Here is a 25163-nt window from a genome sequence, read left to right on the forward strand (position 1 = left end):
TGATGTCTAGTAGAGTTGTTTAATTAAGGTAGTTTATACACTTTGATCAGTATTCTTATAGTGGATATTAATGACATTTATCTACTCGTGAGCCAAGAGAATTTTACTTAAATCTCCCGAGAGAAAATCTTACAATTACAAGTTTTAGCTCAGACATGAATTTTCCATCTCAAAGTGTTTTTAAGTTAAGAAATATCCATCAGATACGATCGATTTCATTCTAGCTTGGCTCATTTTGTTCAGTCCACTATCCTTCTTATTAACTTCACCGGGGCGCAATTTTTTCATAACGTTTTGCTGTTCGATATTCAATTCTCTGAGACTACATGGACATGAATTTGCATCAACAAATATCAGTATTCAACTGATCGTGAGTATTGGAGGAAAAAAAAAAAAAAAACTTCAATCGTTACGGTGAAATTGTATAAAACAGTTGGCTAAACAGAACAAATCAATTTTGAGTGGAATCGATCAAATCTCACGAATACTTCTCAATTTCAAACAACTTCGCAATGAAAAATTAATATCCAAGCCATAGCTTACAATTTTAAGATTTTTTTTCTCGGGAGATTCAAAGGACGTTTCTTTCACCCCACGAGTAAGTAAATTTTATTGATATACAAAGCGCGATTATCGCGTACGGAATTAATTAAAAAAGTACCAATTCAAAGTGTTACGAACAAAACTTAACATCCGACCTAATTTCCCTCACAAATTCGTAATTGTATTTCAATTTTTTTCCTTTCCTACCTATATCGTTAATTCAACCCGACCATCCTCAATATTCTCCTCATTCGATTTTCGTTTTACAATTCTCATTCGTTCGAAAATTGTTTTCACCGGACTGTACACGTGGCCATTCATCGCTCTCGCTTTTCCCCCACAAAAAAAAAGAGGAAAAAAAAAAAAATACATCTCCAGCGGAATTAGCGATCAGGTTAAATCACGAACCCTCGCCCATGGCGTGTAATTAGGCGCGTTGGTCTTCTTCCTTCCTCCGTGTGTTTCTTAATTGTACAACAAGTTGATTCAACGAACTCGCGTTTCGATTCTTCTTCTTCTTCACTCGCGATACGAGAGATTGGCACAAGTCATACAAGTAACGCACAGTCTCCCAACATCCGACACGGTTAACATCCAAACAAAGTACACGAACGATATATAAATAACGAATTTCCAACGAGACGTGAAAGCAAGTAAGTAAATAAGTAAGGAAGGTTGATCGTCGTCCAGGCAATGATAATAATAATAATAATTATGATGATGATGATGATGATGATGATGATGACGATACCGGAGACGGTGGGATGGCTACGGTAATGATGATGATGATGATGATGATGATGATGATTATGATGATGATGATGATGACGAGGGGAGCGCCGAGGAGCAGCCTGCATGGCACATTATCTCCCGCATAGCGAAGTAATCATCGTTTGCCACGGTGTCCAATGGCAGGCAGAGAGGCACATGCCTTTTTACACACGTATACGAAACCATGAAACTCCTCTGTCCGCATTATACTTCACCCACCGGTTCTCTTCTATAAAATCCACCGTATAAGCATCGAACAAGGGCAGTTTGCGGTGGAGCCTCTTTCTGGCAACTACTCTGACATTCGTCTTTGACATCTCCCTTTTTCTCTCTCTCTCTTAGTCCGAAGTATATCGATGATAAGAACGTCGCGGAAGTGCGGTTGAGAGTTGCAGTTTTCAACATTTGAAACGCGGAATAATTTACGGTACCCTGTGGTTTTCAAGAAAAGCTAATCGTTTGGCCGAAAAGCATCGGGGAGGAAAGGATGGAGGGTGAAACGTTTCGGTCGATCGGTGGTAATTCATGTCGTTGAAGGAACGAATCGAGGTGATATTTTTATATACCGGTGTTCGTCGCACGATCGAGTATTATCGGAAGAAGGTGAAATAAAAACTCGTGTTGCGATGCTGATTGGACAGCGAATCAAGTGATTATCGTGTTAATTGATCTCGTCAAATCCGGCCGGTGTACGAGAAAAGACGTGAAATTGGTGGGCCTGACAGATTTAGCGAACAGTTGTGCAATTTGTGCGTATTTTGGATTTTTTTTTAATTCATATCGTGCAAATTGACGTGTCGTGAAAATTTTCAGGTCTTAGTAGTTGTTGTATTTCAAATAAGTCATTGATTTTTACTCTGTAATTGGTGAGTTGTGAGTCAATTCGAAACCTGTGAATTTTGGGATTGATGAAAAATTGACATGCTGTTTGAATGTTAAATCCTGAATTTGAAAACGAAGATCAATTTCAAAAGGGAAAATTTCATTCCCGTAACTTGGAAATTCTTTATTATAGGTATATTTAATGATTATTCTTCCGTCTTCGTTATTTAATCAAAGCGAAGGTAAACAAATTTTATATTAATTTACCGACAGCGATGATTGATTTAAACGAGCTTGATTTCAACGTTTATCCAGCGGTAAGGTTGAGTTTATTCGAATTGAATAAACGTCTGTAGTAGGTCACGAGACATATTTAATAATTGAATTGAGTCGACTGAAAATATTTGTCGGTAAATAATCCTCAAAACACCATCTCAAAATTGTTTAAACCGAAAGTAGTTATCGATATTTTCGTATAATTCTTTTAATCGCGCAGAATATTTCCCATAAGGTTTTGTTTTTTTAAATAGCTTGAAAATCCAGAGTTTTACAATAACGCGAACATCTTATATCAAAATATCAATCTGGATCAACAAATTCTCGTCTGTTTTAAAGTCGCACAAATTCACCGAACATTCCCTCGTGTTTTTCTACTTCTGATGTTTTTTTAAATATTCAGTCTTGCAACATTGAAACGATGCCGATTGTGATCATGAAGAAAATCGTTGACAATTTTTTACTCTGCAGAAAAAATAGTTTTTCCACTGATATTAACCGTCGTAGGGTAAAACATTACAAATCTTATATTATATTTCAACAATCTGAAAGAAAGCATCGATCTCTAAGCATTTTTCATGATTTCGGTATATTTTTGTTTCTCTATTTTCAAATAAATTGACAACCGATTTGTTGTTGATTGAAAAAACTACTTTCTTCGAAACTTCGAGCATCGGAACTCAAATTTTATTCGTCCGATTGACTTGAAATTTGGTCAGATTCTTAATTATAGCAAAAAAAATCGAATGAACAGTTTTCAAAATCATCCGTTTGTTCTATAGACAATATTACAATCAACGTTGTGTCCAAATTTTAAGTCAATCGGACAAACAAATTTTGAGTTTTGATATCCGCCATACTGAAAAACATAGTTTTTTGTAGTAACAATAAGTTCGTTCTCAGTTGATATTTTTCGATAATGAAAAAAAAAAAAGAGAAAGTTCATAAAAATCTGACGCAAGAAGTCCTTTTAACACCCACATCAAAAAATATTGAAAAATCGATATAATTTTTTGGACCAAATCTTTATGCTAGTGCCTTGAGGTGAGAATTCGATGAAATTTTGGCAAAAAACGGTTTTTCAATTCTTAACTCTATGAAAAAAAAGTCGTATAAGAGAATGCTTTCACCAATTTTTAAACTATGGTAGTACAGGTTTTGAAAAAAAAAAAAAAAAATTTCAATTGCCTGCGATGAAAATGTACGATGCGCAAAAAACCTTTCGAATATTATCAATCACGAATATTGGACGACCGAAATCGTACCTATTTTAAGAATTATATTTTTTAAAAAGAAAATGAAAACACCTAAGGCAATTTGAGCTAGAAGACTTTATTATACACAGTTTCAAGAACATTTCAGAATTTTTTCATCCAAATTAATAACAAAATGTCGGCACGGCGCATATAAGTAATAAACGACCGCGTTTTTAATCCGGTAACGGAGATTCCTCGGTCAACTTTTATCCGATCAACATGAAACTTGTATACAATCTTTGCAACTCGTTCATCGATTAAAGCTCGTGGCTATATTTTTGAATTTCGATCCTAAAATTTTTCTAAAAATTTTTCGTCAATATAATATATTTCAAATTGTTTTTTTTAACAACTGCGCTACGAACTTGAACCCGAAGAGGTGTTTTTAAATCAAAAAATTTCGTCTATCTGTTGGACAAGTTGGACAGTGATGTCGGAAGATGCGTCACCACAAAAGCCCTCAAGTTCGGAGTCGTTCGTTATTTATATCCGCCATGCTGCCATTTTGTTTTGTATTAACTTCAATGAGAAAATTCTAAAATGTTCTTGAAACTATAAATAACGAAACCTTCGAACTCAAATTCGTCAAAGTGTTTTCATGTTCTTAAAAAAAAAAAAAAAAAATTGCAAAAATAGTTACGATTTTAGATCGCCCGAGCTGCCCCCCCTCCCCCTCGAAATGTAGGTGCTAAGATTGATACTAAAAAGCCGACCGACCTGTAATCGTCTCGGCGTCGCAAGTGGATGGCGCAGGTCGAACGCGGATGGCGGCTGCGTTCAGCCTGCGTGCGACCTTCGGGCCGTGCAGGGAACTCCTGGTCCCTTCCAGGTTGGCGACGACGCGGTTATCAGCCTCCTGCAGGGCTATCGAGGCGGAGCGCTCTGGACCCGCGTCATCCTCGACGGAGGCCAGCTTGGACGCGTTGGCGACGCGGGCGTCCGCCTCACCTTCCTGAAAATCAATCATATTCCACCGTTATTTATTTTATTTTATTTATATTATTTAGGGAGATTTTATTTAGTTGGAATCGGAACAAATACGTGATTTTCATGAATTCCTTTACGCAGGTACATTAAATATTTATTTCCTAACTGAGTGCGCAAAATAGTATATTCTCGCACTAGTGTGAGCATTGAATCAAAGTCTTTAGTAACGCCAGAGGAAAAGATATTTCGATTAAATTTCCACACTAGTGCGGGAATATACTATTTTGCGCACTCATTCTGGCACGCGAAATCGAGTTTAGCAAGTATCGAACGTATTGAAATTTACGTGATTTTTATGCATTTTTTTACCCAAGCACATTAAATATTTGTTTCCTAACTGAGTGCGCAAAATAGTGTCTTCCCGCACTAGTGTGGGCATTGAATCAAAGTGTTTAGTTACATTAGAAGAAAAGATATTTCGATTCAATTTCCCCACTAGTGCGAGATTGTAATATTTTGCGCACACATTTGGGTACACAAAATCGAATTTTGCGCACTCAGTTAGGAAATAAATAAGACGTGCATCACGTGAGCATAGGTGTTTCCCGCACTCATTTCTTTTGTCGCCGTCGCTATTTTCGGACGACAAACTCGACTTGTGTGGGAATGACCTATTTTGCGCACTAGTTGCGCAATCTGTTAATTGAAAAGCTTTCAATGGCATTGAAAAATTGATGCCTCAAGTAGGTATTTGTAAAATTTTGTCGTAATGAAATATCAAGAATTAGAGAAACCTGTTTTGAACCTATTTTTGCAGTGGAATGATAACTCCAGAACCGTATTTGAAACTAGAACCTCAGGACATTATTTCAATTAATGTATTGCGTTGTGAAGGGTCTTATTGAAGGATTTGTTAGAATTTCAATTTTTTTTTCTTCAATACAACGATTTTAAAAAAACAAATAACTTTTTGTGCTGCTAATATTTGTTTTTTTTTTTTTTTTTGTAATGCAATGAAAACTAATTCTTTCAAGAAAATAAAAAATCCTTCGCTCAGACACTTCAAAATGCAATACACAGTTATAATCTCCTGTGATTCGATTTTAGATAAACGGCTCCAGTTTTATCACAATCACCGCAAAAAAAAAAAAAAAAGAAAAAAAGACGTTGCCGGAGAAAAGATATATTTCCTAGACGTTTTTATATTTTATCTAATGAAATGTTTTTTTACAAGTGCCTCAAAAGATGTACTTTTCAATGTCGTTAAAATCTTTTCGATAAAAATTTATTTAGCCAAATGAAAAGATCCAGAAAAATTTGAGATTTAATTAAGAAATAATTCAGATAAAAATATTCATTTAAAAATACAAACAGATTTGCTAGAAAAAAGCTCAACAACTTTTCAGACATCGTACTATTCTGCCGTTTTTTTTTTTCAAATATCTCAATTTTTTGTTAACATAACTGCACGTTATAAACAATTTCTATAAATCTTAGCTTCGTTTTGTTTTTCTGTATCTTGGACGGATCGCCAAAAATTCAATTCTTACTCATCTCTTATAAGAAATATATTGATTTCATGAAAAATTCATGTGAGGTGATTTGTGTCGAATTGAATTCGTTTACAAATGAACCAGCTATTCACTGTCGTCTGACAAACTTATACTAATTTGGCATTACATAATGCATTAGGGTGCTTGAAAATTTAACTTGCCATAGATTATTTATCACTGAACTATTTAGATTAAAGTTTTGTTTATTTATTCGTTTTAACAATTTTCAAATGAAGCATACTACTGATTTCCTGACTCACTGTTTTCTGCTACATATACATATTTCTGTGTTTAATTTTTCTCGATCATTACTGTTAGTGACATGTTTTTGAACGAAGATGCGCCTCCAACGTCTGTGTGAATTGTGATCAATAATTTAGAATAAAACGGTAATAATTTTATCTTCCTAATCAACACAATCAAGCCACGCACCGCACATCGATCGATCAGATATATCTTGTATCTAGCAATAAATAAAACCTGTCGTAACGTAATGAGAGTTTACAAAGAAGTGATTTTAAGGGTGATTGAAAACTTTTTCACGCCTGCGCAGCGATAATTAATAATTAAAAAAAAAAAAAAGAAATCGATCTGGGCGTTGTCGAATTTTTGCATTGATTCGTTAGATTTTTCGGATGAATTGCAAAGGTTGAAACAATTTGACTAGCAAATATATTTTCAGCAAGTTGATAAGATGAGAACCTGATTCTTTGGCTGTTTCAAAAAAAATTTTTTACAACTCTTTGTCAGGTAAATAAAATTTGAAAATGATTAACTGAACGGTTTGTCTCATATTTATCAAATATTGAAATTCGATGCTGAGGATAACGAATCCAAATTCGATTTATTATTTCTATTTTAAAAATTATACAACAAACTAAGATATTTCTAAGAATTCGATTTCCATATCATTTGCCAAAGTTTAAGCTGTAAATTATGTACTAGAAGAAGGATATTTTGAATTACGTGATACTTCGATTCAATTTGACGATTAATTTTTATTCACCTCCGAGAAAAACAACAACAATTTTATTTACAGGGTGTCTACAGAGTTTGTATTCAATATTCACGATTTAATTCAAAGACATTCTTGATGCCTTTAATCATCTACTTCATTTCTTTAAATCGACTCGAAATGTTTAACCAGTATTATTAAATAATATTTCGCTCCGATCGCGCGGGATCGAGTAATAAATTCACAGACATCGTCAAGTCATCGTGCTTACACTGAGAAAAATTTCATTTGTCATAGTAACTTGTAAAATTCAGTAAAACAGGTATCGTTAAAAAAACTGTTTGAATATTGTTTGAATTACGAAAAACGAAGTACGCCTAACCATTTTGCGCTATCGTCGATCCTTTTTTGGTAATTGAAACGCAAAATCAGTTTCTTCGGTTTACTCTACTTTTTTAGTTAAACAAGGCTTTAACGTCAATTTATTCTTGCACAAGCATTAAATTTTCGCATCAGTTACGAGAAAATCTAGTAACAGTGATGATAATGCGAAAGAATGGTAACAAATACCAGACTTTCCGGTAAAAGCTGCAAAACTAATTTTCATTTTCTACCTAGAACTATATTTTTCGATTTTGGTAAAAAATGAAAATAGTTAAGGACCGAGCGGTAACCGGAACTAAAAATTTCTCTCAGTGTAAGAAGGAAAGGAAAAAGCGAATCGTGGCGCGTATTTTCCGGCCGTACAGAGATGCATCGATAAATCTTGTGAATGAAATCTTGGCTAAGGTCGCCGACGAACGGAATTCCAGCTTACGAGGCTCGTCCCACCCTCCGAGTTCAGTGGGTGTAAACTGCAGGGGTGGTCGAGAATCGATACGAACGACGCCGACGCCGCGACGCGACGACGCTATGTTCGAATGGTCAGGGATTTGGGGAACCAAGAATCCGAGCAAATGACGGTGGGTCCAACATCGCGGTTTTTTACACAGTTTCGTTATTCATTCCTGTCATTTGGTCAATTTTCGAAAGCTTGAATACTCAATTTTTGACTTATCCATGGTAGATGAATTGATTTCGATCGATTGATCGATACTCGGATCGATACTTGATCGAATCAGTCGAACTGATCGGTTCAAAAATTGAATCGTACGAAAGCTTGAATTTTTTTTTTAAATCTCTAATAATTTACCGACAAGTTGATCAAAGCTGCAATTCTTTTAAATTACTCAAGTAAATTTCAAACGAAACAGCGATTTAAATTAATTCCGCTATTGCAGATGCAACAAATTTTGTTGATCAGTAGGTAAATATAATCGGACGGTATTTTTTTTTTTTTTTATTTTATTTACCTTAATATATTTCACCGATCTGATAGAAAGTATGATGGATTTGATACTGAAAAAATTATCCGAGTCGTGAAAATGATGATACAAGTATATTGATTTTGTTCAAATATCGTCAGTAGCGAAAAAGTATTCGTACTTTTTTTAAACGCGAGAAAATTTTTCGCGTGGAATATATTGTATGACATTTTTTCCGTGCCTGCGGGGTTATTGTATTTAGTATTATGGTATGTTTTAACATATTCAACCAAAGACGGTAATTTCATTGATTTGAGGAGAAAAGAAATAATGTTACAGAAATAATACTGGATTGAAACTTATATAATGTCAAAATATTTGACAAGCGTTGATAAAACGAATATAAATAGAAATGACCGATCCACAATTTTTAGATAACAAAGTTGGGTAACTTATGCAATTTCACATGTAATACATCTTATCTGGTAAAATCACGCGGTTTTACACAATTTTGAATCCTCTCTATGATTCAAAATATATTAGGGTGGTTAAATAGAATTTTTTTTTAAATTTTTTTATTACGCACTCGACCCTTTAAATGTTAGCGTTTTATAGAAAAAAAATCCTCCCAAAAGATAGCTTCTCCAACTCAAGTCTAACAGATCGCTCTTCTAATTTTTATTTCCCATTCATATAATACCTACAGTAACCCGTAAGTCATAATAAAATCTAGATTTTTTTGGACTAAAATAAAAAACGTGAACATCTAAATTAATAAATTAAATTTAAATGTCACCTAAGATCACTTTCAATAGGATTAAATTAATTATTTACTTACTAACAATAATAAACGTCTCTCGATTCAAATATTTTTCCGTATAAAATAGATCTGGCAACAGCGCATCTAACAGCTGTACGTTTTTTTTACCAATGTTTAGTTGAATTTTAATAACAAATTTACAAAATTAGTAATGAAATAACTCAATTTCGACACAACGGACGTTTTGCAAGGAAGAAAATTATAAAATGGAAAGGTTTTTCTTTTATTCGACGTTGCCACACTTTCACGAGTCAGATATGATATTCAATTTTAAGTATAGCTGACTGATATTTTGTAATTTTTTGATCATTTGGATTAAAATATTTACAAAACAACACGTCAGAATACGTTTTTCATCATTTTCATCGTGATCTAAGAGAATTGATTAATATGAATTACAGTTTTTTGTATGTTTATCTTCAGCAGTTGTGGTTAAATTCTATCAATAATGTTGGCTTATTGTATACAAGATAAAGACCCAATTTTGAACAATTGATTACACAAAAACAACACGTCAGATCATTCGCAAAATATTATTGTATACATATTTAATAACGATTAACAACACCTCATAGATTCAACTTTTCATCTTTACATTGCTCTAATGTCTAAACAATCTTAAAATAGCGATCTGTTAGACTTAAGCTAGAGAGCTCATATTTTGGAGGATTTTTTTGCTTTTTTGTATCAAACACTAACATTTTATGGGGTAAGAAGGAAAAAAAAATCTTTTTTCTCAACCACTTTCATATATATACAGATACGGTAGGTAGATCAGGTACGAAAATTCTGCTTTGGCTGCGATTTTGATGTATTATCACGTGTAATAAGATAGGCGAGTATCCCCCAAAATTTGGATAACTTACAAATTTATCGTTTACAAAAAAAGACGTCAGATTTTTAGCAATTGATATTGTCGCTTAGAAAAAGATACACTGTATGTACAATCCATAGTATTTTTTTTTTTTTTTTTTTTTTGTGTAAAATAAAGTCTGATCTTTCGAAATGTGAAATTCATTTGCGGACAGACAGATTTCTAGCAAAATCATGAAAACACGTTTCTTGTAAAAAAAAAAAAACAAACAAGACACAAAGGATTTTTTCAGACTTGCCCGAACAGAAATAAAGCCATTATTTCAACGATACCATCGAAAAGTTGGAAACTTTTCCTTAACGACCCCGAGTTTTCAAGTGAGGATTTCAGCATGAATATGTCATAAATTTCGGCATCCAATTGCCAGATCGAACCGAATTAAACACACCCGAACAACGTGTGTTGTAAATTGTACGAATGAAACGAATGCGCCATTTGTAAATCGGTTTATAAAAATTCACGACCCGGTCTACGAGTCTCCACGTGTTTCCTCCGGTCGGACGAGCGAATGCGAGAACGTTGACGGAATTCATAATTGAGGGAATTACAACGATGGCGCGGGTACATCGACCATGATGAATCATTATTGGTCTCGACTTACGTTCTATCTCAGCTGAGAACGAGGGTTACTGACGCCGGAAACACGCGTGACGCACGCACTATGGTATACCAGTATTATCGAGTCTGCCGATGTCCGAGAGCAACAAGCGTACAATTGGCCGCAGTGATTCTGAGCTGAGTAATTTTTTGCGAGTCCGTTACGTTGGCAATGCCGAAATCATACCGCAGCGCCACCGGCGGCTAAATCTTTGTAAACGTAACACAACCCATGACTGTGAAATCTAACCTAAACATGCTAAATTCAACGGTCACGACGGACAGGGTGACTCATCTGCGTTCACCTTACGGATGTGTAACACAACCCATGACCGTAAAATCTAACCCAAAAGTAAGAATTCTACAGTCACGGGTTAGGTTATGTTGTGTTTAGAAAAATTGAGCCTGTTTCGCAGATGACCGTCAGTGGCGTTGCGGGTTGATTCGGCGTTGCCAACGTGACCGACCCGTGGAGAAAATTAGCCGTCTCAGAATCACTGTGGCCGAGTGTACATTACGGAGCAGGAGTTTTGAAGGTAAACCGGTTCAATGAATATTTACGGATGAATGGGACCCACGGTCTGGAGCAAAAGTTCGGAAACGAGAGAAAACCGTTCAAAGAATCTCAAGCAAAGATATTTGAGCTGGTGATGGTGAACAAGAATGAAACAACACAGTTACTGCATGGCAGAAATCAATTCTCGAGAATAACTTGAGAGGTTTTATAGTGACGATATTAAAAATGATTAAGCATCAATGATTGGTTGTGAAAAAATTATTATTCCATATATTTTGTCCCGAGTTCTGTACAATATGAGAAAAATCTGATTGAAATCTTCAAGATCATCGAGGATACAACGTTTGACGAAAGCAATATTTTTTGTCAACTTTTGGCCAACAACGGCTCAATTATTGCACATTAAGTTACAATCAGGATTGCAAAGGAAAAACAAGGCAACCGGAAAAGATTTATTTTTCAAATCTGAAGCAATTTCTCAAACGTTTTGCCAAACGTAATACAGTTCACAAATAACGCCTTGTCGTTTAGGCATTATATTATTCCGGTCCGTGGAAATTAATTCAGGTGCTGCAGGATCAGCATGAGTTGCAAAATCTGATTATTATGGTTCTCTGTCAAAAATGAATAACAAATTAACTGCAAATATATTACATGCAGAATTAATTCTTATTAATATTAGTTTTTTTCCCCTCTCAAGCAATGAATAGACACTTCCTTTATCTGTCATTCGGGTTGTTTACAAGGCTTATTCAATGTCCGATATAAGAACGATCAAATTTGTTACTTGCAAAAATTTATCATTTACGATTTGAAGATATACATTTCTGCACCGAGATTTTTATCTCGATGGAATATGTACGACGATATGCGGTCGAGTCAAGAACACTTTCGAGAATATTTGATACAATTAATGCACACATAATGACATTATCGCAATGTGCAAACATAGCTTGCATAATTAGTTTCGAATATCATGTCAACACGATTCTAAAATGAATACAAAGCCGAAGTTAGTATTCTTATTTTTACAGTGACTTCGAAGGATCTAAGATTCCAAAAGAAGAGTATGTTTTTTTTTTTTTTTTATTATTACAGTTTACTGAATTTCAAACAATTCCAAAATCGCGAAATAAGGATTTTTCCTCAGCATAAATAGTTATTAACTTCAACTTGATAAATGAAGCACACACACGTTCCTAAGCATACGGGTCCCGTCAAGTCTACCATAACGCATAACTGGAGCAAGTGGCGTTAAAATACCGTCGGAACATGGCTGCGGCATATGAATCACGAAATGAGCTAGAAATTGAAATTCAAGCGCCAGCGAAACGTTGGAGAACATCTCAACGCGGAGTTTCGGTGCATTTCTGCGTCCGTTTTGGCCGAGAAATAGAGAAGTATGGTGTAAGTGACTGCGTTGGCTGCGCGCGAATGAGTCAATACCATTTATACTGCAGGACGAAACGGTGCGTTAGGATTTATTGTTAGACTTGGACAGTGGATCTGCTTATAAATAGAGTCAACGAACCGAAAGTTCGGTGAGTAATTCACGCTGCAAGTTCATGCTTCGGTGGTACCTTGCACCTTCGTTAATTATTCCTAACCTCAAGTGCAACGTGTTCAATTAATTCCAGCGTGCGTTGAGTTCACGTAAGAGATGATGCTGAAGTTTCTATCTTGACGCATTTTTTTTTTTTTTTAGGTAAAAGGTTTGAAGGCGATTCGATAGCTCCGTGTCGTTATCCGTTTCGATTCCGGAATATCTTGTTGGAATTAGAAGCTCGACGTCGATATCGAACTTGACCACTTTTCTAAAGCTGGTTTGGTGAACAAATTCAGCTAGAACAAATATAATCTGACAGTTTCTGCACGCGTAATTCAAAGGATAGTGAATTGCGTTGCATTATTCGTAGACTGATTGATAAACTGGATCAAAATTCTGTAGGGAAAAAAGTACAAGAATTGGTTCGAATGCCTTTGATAAATGTTAGCGGAGTGTTATTGCCGAAGAAATTGAGTCTTATGGGAGAATTGCTCTTGGAAAACCTTCTTTGTCATAATAATGGATGTTTATTTGCCTGAAATAGGATTAAAAGTAATAATACTGCAAGCAATTAGTTAATTGGTTTCAAGGAAGAGAGATACGTGAGATTGGGTTCAAATTTTGTAGAATCAAGTCTGAGTTGGGATATCCAGTTGAAATAATTACTGTTTGGGCAGTGATGATATGCGAATAATTATACCTAATTGTCCCAAACGTTACTTCATAATTCGATCAGTGTCAACGAACAATCAGTAACGCGTATTCTGTGTAAGATCCTCGAAGAACCCAAAAATTTTAATGCAACTACGAAAGAGTCGAATCGTCAAAATATGAATATTTTTCACTTAACTACTTTTTACCGAGTGGGTCGATTACACTGCGTCGATTGACCGTACACCTGGCTTTACGACTGTAAGATTTCCAAAAACTTCTTGAAGTCAATTGACTGCGTGTGACTTCAAGTGACTCCAATGACTTTAGGTGACTTCAAGTAACTCCACTGACTTCAATGATTCTATGTGACTTCATGTGACTCCACTGACTTCAAATGGCTTCAGATGACTTCAAGCGAATTGACTGCTTTTGCTGACTTCACTGACTCTACGTGACTTCAAGTGACTTTGAGCAACGTGTACACCGGATTTCAGAAATGGTTGACCCCTCGTTTCAAGTGACTTTATGAGACTTGAAATGACTTCATCGACTTCATGTGACTTTATGAGACTTCAAATGACTTCATTGATTTCATGTGACTTCAAGTAACTCCACTGACTTCAATGACTTCACGTGACTTCATGTGACTCCACTGACTTTAGATGACTTCAGATGACTTCAAGCGAATTGACTGCTTTTACTGACTTCACTGACTCTACGTGACTTCAAGTGACTTCATGAGACTTCAAATGACTTCATTGACATCATGTGATTTCAAGTGACTCCACTAACTTCAGGTGACTTCAAGTGAGTTTGAGCAACGTGTACACCGGTCTTCTGGAATAGTTGACCCCTCGCTTCAAGTAACTTTATGAGACATCAAATGGCTTCACTAACTTCAGTGACTTCAGGTGACTTGATGTAACTTAAAGTGATTCCACCTACTTCAGATGACTTCAATTGACGTCAAGCGAATTCCCTGATTTGACTGACTTCACTGACTCTACGTGACTTCAAGCGACTTTGAGCAACGTGTACACCGGACTTCAGAAATGGTTAACCCCTCGCTTGTTACTAAATTTCGAGCAGAGAATTCTATAAATTATCTAAACGTTACCAACTTCAAGCTCATTTTCTGGAGAAAGAGACCTGCAGCATCCGTGTCCAGCCTAGATATTAATACGAGACATAAAATTAAGCCGCGTCTATTCTGGTCGAGCGGCGGCGCCGCAGCGATGGAATTCCAAAAAAGAAACAAAAGAAAAAACAAAAATTCACGAGAACGAACCAAAAAACGGAATAAAAACCTGCCGCCGACTATTCCTATTCGTGTAAAGTGCGACGCCCTGAGCTCTCTGACGAATTCTTCCTCGTCTGATCTCGGGATGTTATAAGTGGGCACCGGCAAGGAGAAAAGGGTGCTCTAATTGTCTAGACGCCGCCACTCGGTGACGCGAGCAAAAATTTGTGGACATGCATCGCATCGCCTGACTTTATACGCGCTTTTGCAAACCGGATGTCGCTTTGCCCATTTTCCTTTTTCAATACTACGTTTCTCTTTTGTAGTAGCGTATTTTCGTACCCTCAGGAAATATATGACGTTATGGTTAAAGGGAGGAATTTATATGCACCGTGACTTTTGAAGATTTCGCGTGTTTCACTGCAATGAGAGAAATTTTCGAGATAGTATTATTATTGTTAGACAGTACTCGACTAAATCGAAATATATTTAATTTTGGGTAGAGGATGAATATTAGTTTCGTAGCTGTGATCAGAAAATCATATTATCCCTTAGTATAATTTGATATTTGTGCAACAATAAACTGATTCTAAGGCCTTGTATAGCTGAAAAAAATGTTGTAAACTAAATAAACAGATTTTAATAATGCAGTGATGTAGTTCTGACAACTGTAATTACAGTAAATTGTCACTTGTACCAGATTTTATCGTAATGTTGACAATTTTTATGCCGTCAGTGTGACGATGCCCATTTTTTACTAGAATTATCTAGCAGCTGTAACAAATGAAATGTTTCATAGAATAGAAAGTTTTGGATTCCACAGCTTGAGCTTAATTATTTCGAAAGTCTTTGTTTACTTCTGCAAGCTTTTTTATATAAAAATTCTCAACTTTCATATTTTTTGTTCATAAAGGCATCGTTATTAAACTAATATACGAAGAAATGATATTCATATTGATTATAATATAATAGATAATGATTTCGTTCACGGTTATAAATGAAACATTTTCTTCTATATCATTCGAAAGAATTGATTATCTTCACTAAATAAATAAATCCATTCACACATAGAGACTATCTACGTATAATATTTTACACATTTATTTATATTATAATTTTTTATTTTAATCACCACGATAACTTTAAACCTAAGGTCTAGACTTGATCTGAAGATTTGTAATATTTATTAGCTTGATTCAGATTCATGAAACATTCGCAAAAATTAGATCACAAATTTCGCTATCATCTATTTTCACTCTCACCGGTGAGTTTATTTTCTCATCGCAAGAGCATAAGCATAAATTTACCCTGACTGTCACATGTCAAGATTTACATAATCAACCAGTGTATAATACTATTGTTTATTTACGTTTCTCAAAATAGCAACAACGACCTAGTTTTCATTCCGTTCATCTTTCTTTCAATAATGTTTCCGCCTTTCCATCGGACTTAAACATCGAATCGAACAAATCGTAAATGAAAATAAAAATGAACCATCGCTACTGAATTCAGTTATGCAATAAAATGCATTATAAATATTCCCTGTTTTCTCTGGAAATAAAAGTAACGTAACATTTTTTTTCTCTCACAACGTAACACGCCAATGTTAAATAAATAATCAAAGAGAGTCAAGTCGATGTATGGATTGTTGCAGATTACGCGGGATTATCGATAACCGATAACGTTCATCGTCAACGACAATTTCTTTACATGTTCAACGTCGATATTAATCGTACCAGAGCCTCCGAATGGGATATAACATGTTAATGAACGAACTGACGAGCAAATTAATTGACAGGACTGTAACCGGACCGTTATCGTTTACATTTGACAGGCACATCTATATTATATACGACGAATAAGAGTTGGAAAAAAAAATCTCTTACCTATAACAATAATAACAACAGAGTTGATTTCCTCCCGAATACCGTATTGTTGAGTTACGTAATAAATGGTTGTTGCATACGCAACGACGATGAAAGAATTTTGTGTAAATGGGGCAGGTGTGTTACGTATGTTGCAAATAAAAACAGGTCTCAACTATTATTCGTAAGCGTGGGTGATCCTAACAATGGAACTTTTTGTCCATATATATGTGGATGGATAAAAAGTAGGCAAGATGCAGTCGCGTTAGCTCAGCTTCTTGTCCGCTGGTCGGTTAGCAACGATAAGTGGGTCACGAACGATCTGCTGGATTTTAACTAACAAATAATTAACGTCGATATAATACGCGTTTTATTTGCATTACCGTATTACATTTACGGAAGCCGTGAATTTAGCCATTTTTCATCGAAAATATATCGCGAGTTTTGGCAAAGTTTAAATTGATAAATATTTTTATTATTATTTAGGTTGAAATTCATTTCCTGCAAATTGTTGATTCAGACTTGCGGAAATTTCAAATTTCGATTTGTAATCAATGACGTCGAGTAACTGTAACGAATGGATGAAAAATAAAAACGCATCGCAAGGTCGAACTGCATACGATATAAAGATAACGAATTATTCAGGCAGAGATAGTATCAACACTGCACTTTGTATATAACAGATCTTTGTTTATTCTTTTTAAATTTTATGTACTTTTATTTATTATTTTTTTCTTTTTTTTTTTTTGTTTTCTCAATCCAAGATACGGCAATACTGATTGAAACTCCAAAGCGGGTAACGTACCTAAGCATAACTGCGAGATATCGTTTTGCGATAAGCGAGTTTGCGAGATAACGCAATACGCAAGATAACCGATAATAATAAATGTTCTTGACTGTCGATGTACGGTATAACGATAATAATCGTTTATCTACGCCAAACAAATTTGCAGAAAACTTTCCCCGAACCTATTCGTAAATAATCCTTGACGAGAACAACAACGATCATCTATTAAACCGTCTATCTTTTTCTCGAAGATCATCGTCTTGAATTGTCACTCTGCAATCTGTCGATTTGTTAATACGGTAGAAATAAATTCAAATACAGCCTAAGAAAGAATAAAATATAATGTAATTTTGTGTCGAGTATGAAACTAACGAAATCTGTATACGAAGTGTGTAAGAAAATAATATGCGGAATTGTTGATGAAGTTTTGAAAAAATACTTTCACTGCAATTTATATTTGAATTGAATTCACGATTCTGCAGAATATTTCGTATAATATAATACATGTAGCGATAAAAACTGGCGCGATAAAAAATAATCATAATTTTGAATGTAATCGTGAGACGCAAATGGGTATATAAATATGGCCAAAAATCAAATTCGCTAACTTTACATGACTGATGAATTCTCCGCGACGACTTTTTCCACGTTTTGTGATATAAAAATCAAATGATGGAGAAACATTAACCCGACATTGAGAACTTTCTTGACACCGGATTTACCTTGATCCGTTATAATGATATTAAAAAAAAAGAGATCTGACTCATGTTATAATCATACAGCAAACAATAAGTTAAGTTGAATATTCAAATTTGAACGAGATGAATATATATTTTGTGTGTCACGGCTAATAATTATGACCGATAATTAATCGAATAGCAAAATATTTCACTCACAAGCAGGCTACATGTTTAATTTTCAGTAAATGCATCGATGCGTTTTAATTGATACGAGCAAGAATCACGTGCAACATTTTATATCGTCTCTAGTTATGGATCCGAATTTTCAATCGATCAAACTTGATCGAAGACTCGATCATCAACACAGATTTTCAACACTGAAGGTATACGTCACTTTGCCAAAAGTTGAGCATTTCACGCCCTCCGCCAAAACCTAATTATTAACACTCGATAAGAGTTTTCGATCATCAAGCTCGATCAATCGAAACTGAATTTAAGTTTCCAGCAAAAGAGTCAGTTCACTTTTCATAATATACAATTTGTTTGTAAATCGTACGATTTAATTTGTAATTCAAATTATACACAAATTAAACACCAAAACTTAAGGATGCTACCAGAATTGACTATGAACATGACACAAACCTGTATTCCATTTTGCGGACGCCTGACGATTCTGGTAGTGTTAAATCCAAATCGTTTACGACACATGTCGTTGCTCGGCGATATCCGAAACTGAGAAAACGAGTCTCTGTATCAATCAATCAATGTACAATGGAACTGTACGTAACTCCTGATTCGTTGCAGCAAAACTGTGGGTACAAATGTGCAATGAAACCGTGAAGCGATCAGTTCAACAGTGGCGACGCACATCGGCTAAGTGCCTGACTGGTACACCGTGTTAATAACGTGTCAACCGATTGTCTGCCAGGCAGTACTGCCACCTGATATCCGTATCACGGTCACTTTTATTATCCACCCCTCCGCTGGGCGAACTTTTCATATACAAATGAAAAGGTAGTAACGCCTCGCGGATTTCATGTGGAGGGAGATTCGACCGTGGCTCGTGGCACGTAGACAGTCGTAGTTTGCTACCGAAAAAGTCAGCATCTGTACCAAGAGCCGCGTTCCTTTTTTCCTTTTTCACTGTCAGGTTTCAAATCAAGGTGCGGTCATCCTCTCTTCACACTTCTTTTCATTACCGATGAACACAAGGTTCGAGTAGCACGTTACGAGTGTTGGAATCGAGGAGATTGACTTGGCGAATGGACCTTCGATGCACATGCTCAAAATTAAACCGAAAAAGACAGCATCTGTACCAAGAGCCGCGTTCCTTTTTTCCTTTTTCACTGTCAGGTTTCAAATCAAGGTGCGGTCATCCTCTCTTCACACTTCTTTTCATTACCGATGAACACAAGGTTCGAGTAGCACGTTACGAGTGTTGGAATCGAGGAGATTGACTTGGCGAATGGACCTTCCATGCACATACTCAAAATTAAACCGAAAAAGACAGCATCTGTACCAAGAGCCGCGTTCCTTTTTTCCTTTTTCACTGTCAGGTTTCAAATCAAGGTGCGGTCATCCTCTCTTCACACTTCTTTTCATTACCGAGGAACACAAAGTTCGAGTAGCACGTTCCGAGTGTTGGAATCGAGGACATTGACTTGGTCCATTCAGCTTCGATGCACATATTCAAAATGAAACCTTTCGACAAGCGAAAATTTGATGTAAGACCATTTATGGACTGTGACTTGGTGTCGATTTGACACTATGTAACGTCCATCTATCGCTACCCGATGCTAGGATGTTTAACTGACCCAAAAAATTGTACTACGGTGTAGTCCACGTCGGTTAATTTTAACACCACATTTTTGACGCTGAATGTTTGGCCGTTCGCTGTTGAGTTCGATTCTTAGATCTTTACAGCGAGAGATTATTGTTGGCATAATTTAGGGAGAAGATTTCATGCAGCAACGCGGTTAGCATGAGTAAAACAAATATTACGTCAGTTTACGCAGGCATTTATCGCGGCAGCTACTTACAGGAAACTTATTTTCTTTATCAGTTTGTGAAACATGTATTCTGCAGAGTGTATAAACTTCTAAATATATACTATATAAAGTGAAAGTTTCAAAGTCATGCAAAGAATCTGATTTTAACGTTCTTATAACGTGAGAATATTGAACAGAGAGTATTGTTGATGCTTTTTTCAAGTTTATTTATTTATTTGATTATATCCCGATGTTAATTAATTCCATCGACTTTAATGTATCCTCAGATTAGACATACATCATACATAAATTTATCGAATTTGTTTTTAATTCGTAAAAATGAAGAACTTATCACGCACAGTACCCAACATCTTTCCAAGTTTCGTTTAAATTCTATTTTCGGATCACGTTCCGATCGCGATTTAAAGAACGAGAAAAAAAAAACCATCAAGAAAAACACGCCAATTCAAGTACGTGTGCAAAATTTGTTTGCTCGACCCAGATCCCGGTTTTAAGCGATCCTCACGACACGTGCTCGCAAGCGAATGAATGGCGTAGATGAAATGTTGAAATTGGTCACCCTGTATACATGCAGCGTGTATCACCGTCATCGGCCGACGACAGATTCGCGAGTGGTTCTCTTATCTGTCGGTCAATATTGCCGCTACTGATAACTGCGATCGGTTATCAGTTTACACCTGATTAGAAACGAGAGTTTCATCGATGCGGAATAGGAGCATTGTAATTGTACGCACATATGCCCGTGTACATATGTAGATACATGTTATAGCTACAGTATCGAAAGTGCTATGTCAGATATAATAAATGCGAATAAATACCATCGAATTTTTACTATAACCAAAAACAAAAATGTCCGCCTTCGCTTTTCGGTACTGAATTTAACGCCTGTAACACCAAACCAAAGTGTAGGTGAACACTTTCAGATATAATTTCACATCAATTTCTTCACGATTTCGTGATCAGACAGTGTAAGTATAAGTAGTGCTAATAAGATCCTAAACGTCAAAAAAGAAGTATAAAATCATTAGAGACTGCCGGAGATAAATTGATTGCCTTTACGTCATCTGCAGCAGGATCGCAAAAAAACCGTTGGGTAAAAGTAGGCAACGAATTACCTGAACGTGTTCCAAGTCCATGTACCTACGTGTGATTCAAGACTGTTGGAATGGCCGCTGAAATTTTTCATTCGACAGCCTAGCAGCAGCTAAGAGAGGCTGTGGCTTTGATACGTAGCAATTCAAATCGTCATTGAGCTCAAAGGAGATGAATGGTTGTGTAGGAAAGGCTTGTTCATTGGCTTATAGTTTGTAAATTAGTTCCAAGTTAATTTAGACTTATTTGTAAATGTTTGATTGGTAGAAAATAAGTTCAAGTTTAAAGAAGGCATTCGGTGAAATATGTTGTAGAGTTTGAGAAGTTTTGTGAATAATAAATAACGTTATTTACGAATTTCACATCGCTGGTATCATCAAGTTCACTGGAAAAATTCATTCGAATTCATTATTCAATTCAAGTCGTTCCACTTCTGTTGTAAAAGTTCATCAGAGAGATTCTGGCAACTTTAGTTTATCTAAAAGGAAAAGTCTTCCAGGTAACCAAAGACCAGGATTTAACCAGCTGGAGCTTTCAGAAATTCAAAAAACTTAAATGGAAACATCTTAAACAAATCACCAATTTATCTTACGATAAATTAATGAGACTTCTCGTAACGAACCAAGTAAATAAATAATCGTAATAAAATAAAAGTGGAAGATAAAAATTCGGGAGACGACACCTTTCGTCACATGGTTATCCTTTCAAACAGAACTTTAAAGGGTAGGTAGGTATATGAATAGCAATATGTATCAGACGATATCTGAGAGTATAACCTACTCCGTCCACAATGAAACAGGAATCGACGTTATCTTATTGTTAATGGTGAAGTGCAGAGCAGATCAGGACTACGATAAGACAGCGCGGTCTTTCCGTAAGTTCGCTCATAACTTCAGAACTACCGAACCGATTTTGATTTTTTCTTATCTCTATGGATAGCTACAAAGTTCGGCAACATTTCAGGCTCTGTTTCGTTACGACCGGATGAATACTTTTCGAGATATAACGATATTTGTAAGCCAAGGCTAGTGCGAACGTTGACTAAACTTTGAAAGACAGAGAAAGGTTACGTTCAAGAGTTTTCAAGGCCTCGATGAGCTCTACAAAAAGTCCGGGGAGGATACGGATACGTAATGAATACGAACAATGGATGGTGAAAATTATTGCGCAATTGCGGAAGATTTTTTTAGCGTTTGGCGATGGTTTTGATACCCAATAGCGATAAATGCGCGTTCAAGGTAAGAGCTTGCCTCGCAAAGATCGTAGATAAAACCCGAGGGGTCCATTATTCAACGGTCCTAAAATTACAGAGAACTGCTGGGTGTATATTACGCATTGAAACATGTACCCAGTGTCCACCTGATTAGTGATTGGGATATTTATAGTTGACGATAAAAACGAAGGAACGGTTTATGATTTCCATCAACGTAATTTTTTTACACACGTATCGTAATTGGCATTAAGTTTGCAAAAACCTGTACAGCCGTTCTTTTATTGTTTCAAGTTTTTAGAAAAATAGCAAAATAGTATATGTCTTTCATCAAGAATTTTTTTTCAATTACCGATCGACTCATCGTTACTTTTCGTACCGTCGAATGAGTTTCTATTACACGAACAAGAATCGGTATTAAGATAATTGCGAGTAAAAATGACAAAGACGAATTAGAAAACAAACATCATTATTACTGTTAAAAACTGATGTCCGCGGTAAGATCGTAATTTTTTTAAATCATACTGTTCGATGATTGTAAAATGTGAAATAAATATGGCGAGGAAAGAAGAGACTAACTAAATTCCGACATTGACTCGCTACAAATTATGAGAATTATGTATCGAATTAAAACTGCAAAAATGGCTTACATGCACTTCCATTTATTTTTGTATCACAAGACATGATGTTAAGGAAAATACATGTAAATAAAAAAAATAGAAAAAAAAAACTCACAATTAGACGGGGAAACTTGGTAGATGACTATACTTACCTACGTATATAGGCCTCTGTCATTCGCTCTCTCCTGTTATCAATAGATACCCACTGATGATGATAGGCAGTACAGTTTATGTCAAAAACGGTATAAACATACTCTCTGAGACTTTATCGTGATAATGTTTTCAGTTATTACTTTTTTTTTTTCGTCGATATCTGAATGACGTTAAGAGTTTTTAAGCGAGGAAAAGTTCAGACTTACCTTTCCAATCTTAGACTTAAAAATTCTTCAATGATATCGGCAATGTCTGCATGCACCAACGGAATAAGTTAATCCTCCATTCCGAATTACGATATGAATTTATTTAAAAATCATTGGCAATTTTAGACTATATTATTTTGTATGCCTAATGATAACTCTAATAAATCTTGAAATATTGGATTAAAGGATCGCATTTGAAAATGTTTTACGTATATTACTGATTCATTTTTGTAATGAAATTATAGTATCTCCATATTCGGCGAAAGTTAATTGAACGTAACGGAATTAGTTCTGATATAAATAAAAAAAATAAAACTATCGAATCTAGACGACCTGTTATACGTTTTATTGTTCAACTGAAAAAAAAGAAAAAAAATAGAAACAACGATTCATCCACGTTTGATTATTTTCAAATTAGAAATTGGAGCACGTGTACAATAAACTTTACAAATGCTGGTCACTGTGTGTCTTTATTTATTAATGCAATTTTGCAATCGATCTACATCGCGCCGCGATCGTTATACGTTTGTAATTATTATGACTCTGCGTTAGACGTAGGAAAGTAAAAGACCATGTGCAATTGCACCTGTCAGGTGTATCGTAGCTCCGAGAACAGTAAAAAAAAAACTAAATGGGCGAGTTCAAAGAATGAAAAAGAAAAAAAATTTATAACACAGTGGTAATTACATCGTCACAATATTATTATAACCGGTGTGACGAATGATCCAACGATCAAAATTGGCACAAAAATCGGTTCAAATAAGCAATAAATTATTTTCACTTGCGACTTACGAGTGAAATTCGTAAGTATTCAACTTCAACAATTAGTTTGACGTTGAATTTTGTAGACGTAATAATCGAGAATCTTACTGCAATTATATATTTAGAATATCACAAGAAATAAAACGAAAATTTGAGCAATGTAAGGCTTAAATCTCACAAAAATATTCAAATTGATTTTTATGAAATAAGAAATAAAAAAAAACATCTGCTTGCCGAAGCGAAACATTTTCATATGCAAGATTCGGAGTGGGACCTCGTTTATTTTTTCAATCATCTTTTCTTTTCTTTTTTTTTTTTTAATTCGTTTTTTCTATTTTCATACTTGTTAAAAAACTATTATAATATATACCACATCTCCGATTTGTCGAATGACTGTTTAAATTGCTTCACCAATTTTTTCAAACATATTTTTTTAGAATATTTTTTGTGAATAATAATAACTCAAAAAGTGCTAGAAAGAAGTTTTTGAAAAAAAACGTGTGTTTTAGATCGAGGGAAACGATTCGCAACATCAATAATCAAATCGGAGAGGCGGTATGCATTATAATAGATTTTCAACAGATATGAAAATAGAAAGAAACGATAAAAAAAAAAAATAGAAAAAATTATTTGTAAAGTAGAAAGAAAAAAAAAAACGAGGTCCCATTCTGAACCTCGTGTGAAAATGTTTCTTTTCGGAGACCCCAAGTTTTTTTTTTTTCACAAAGATTAATTTGGATGTTTTTGAGATGAGTTTAAAAAATCATGTGATAAAGACGAGTGATTCGAAAAATTTGAAAGAATCCTTGGAAGCTTTTCAAGGGACACACTAACGTAGAAAAAATCGTTGGTGAAAATAAAAAATATCATGGTCAACCGTTTACTGATTTGGCACGGAAAGCTCCATATATTCTTTTTTTGAGAATTATATATTTTTGCGAGTACTATACGACAGAAAAAACATATCTATACCACGCATTATGATGAGTCTTTCGGCGAGTTACGTGGGGGGTATGTGTCGAGAATTTTTCGCGGCAACAGCGATAAAGAAATTGATGTAAACGTAAAAGAATAATATATTGTGCAACAAAAAGGCTAACTCGGTGTTTTTGGGCTGAGCGTAG

General features: G+C 35.3%; 1 protein-coding gene across 1 annotated transcript in view; it reads right to left on the reverse strand.

Annotated features, from left to right (window-relative positions):
* LOC124304300 (trafficking kinesin-binding protein milt) overlaps nt 1-18907 on the reverse strand; it is a 101865-nt gene extending 82958 nt beyond the window's left edge. Inside the window, exons 1-2 of the mRNA XM_046762304.1 lie at nt 18630-18907; nt 4386-4620 (exon numbers count right to left, since the gene is read on the reverse strand). Coding sequence (XP_046618260.1) covers nt 4386-4620; nt 18630-18695 — 301 coding nt within the window. The 5' untranslated portion in view covers nt 18696-18907. The remainder of the gene's footprint in view (nt 1-4385; nt 4621-18629) is intronic.
* Nucleotides 18908-25163: the final 6256 nt, after the last annotated feature.

The sequence above is a fragment of the Neodiprion virginianus genome, chromosome 5, assembly GCF_021901495.1.
Source record: "Neodiprion virginianus isolate iyNeoVirg1 chromosome 5, iyNeoVirg1.1, whole genome shotgun sequence".
Lineage (NCBI taxonomy): Eukaryota > Metazoa > Arthropoda > Insecta > Hymenoptera > Diprionidae > Neodiprion > Neodiprion virginianus.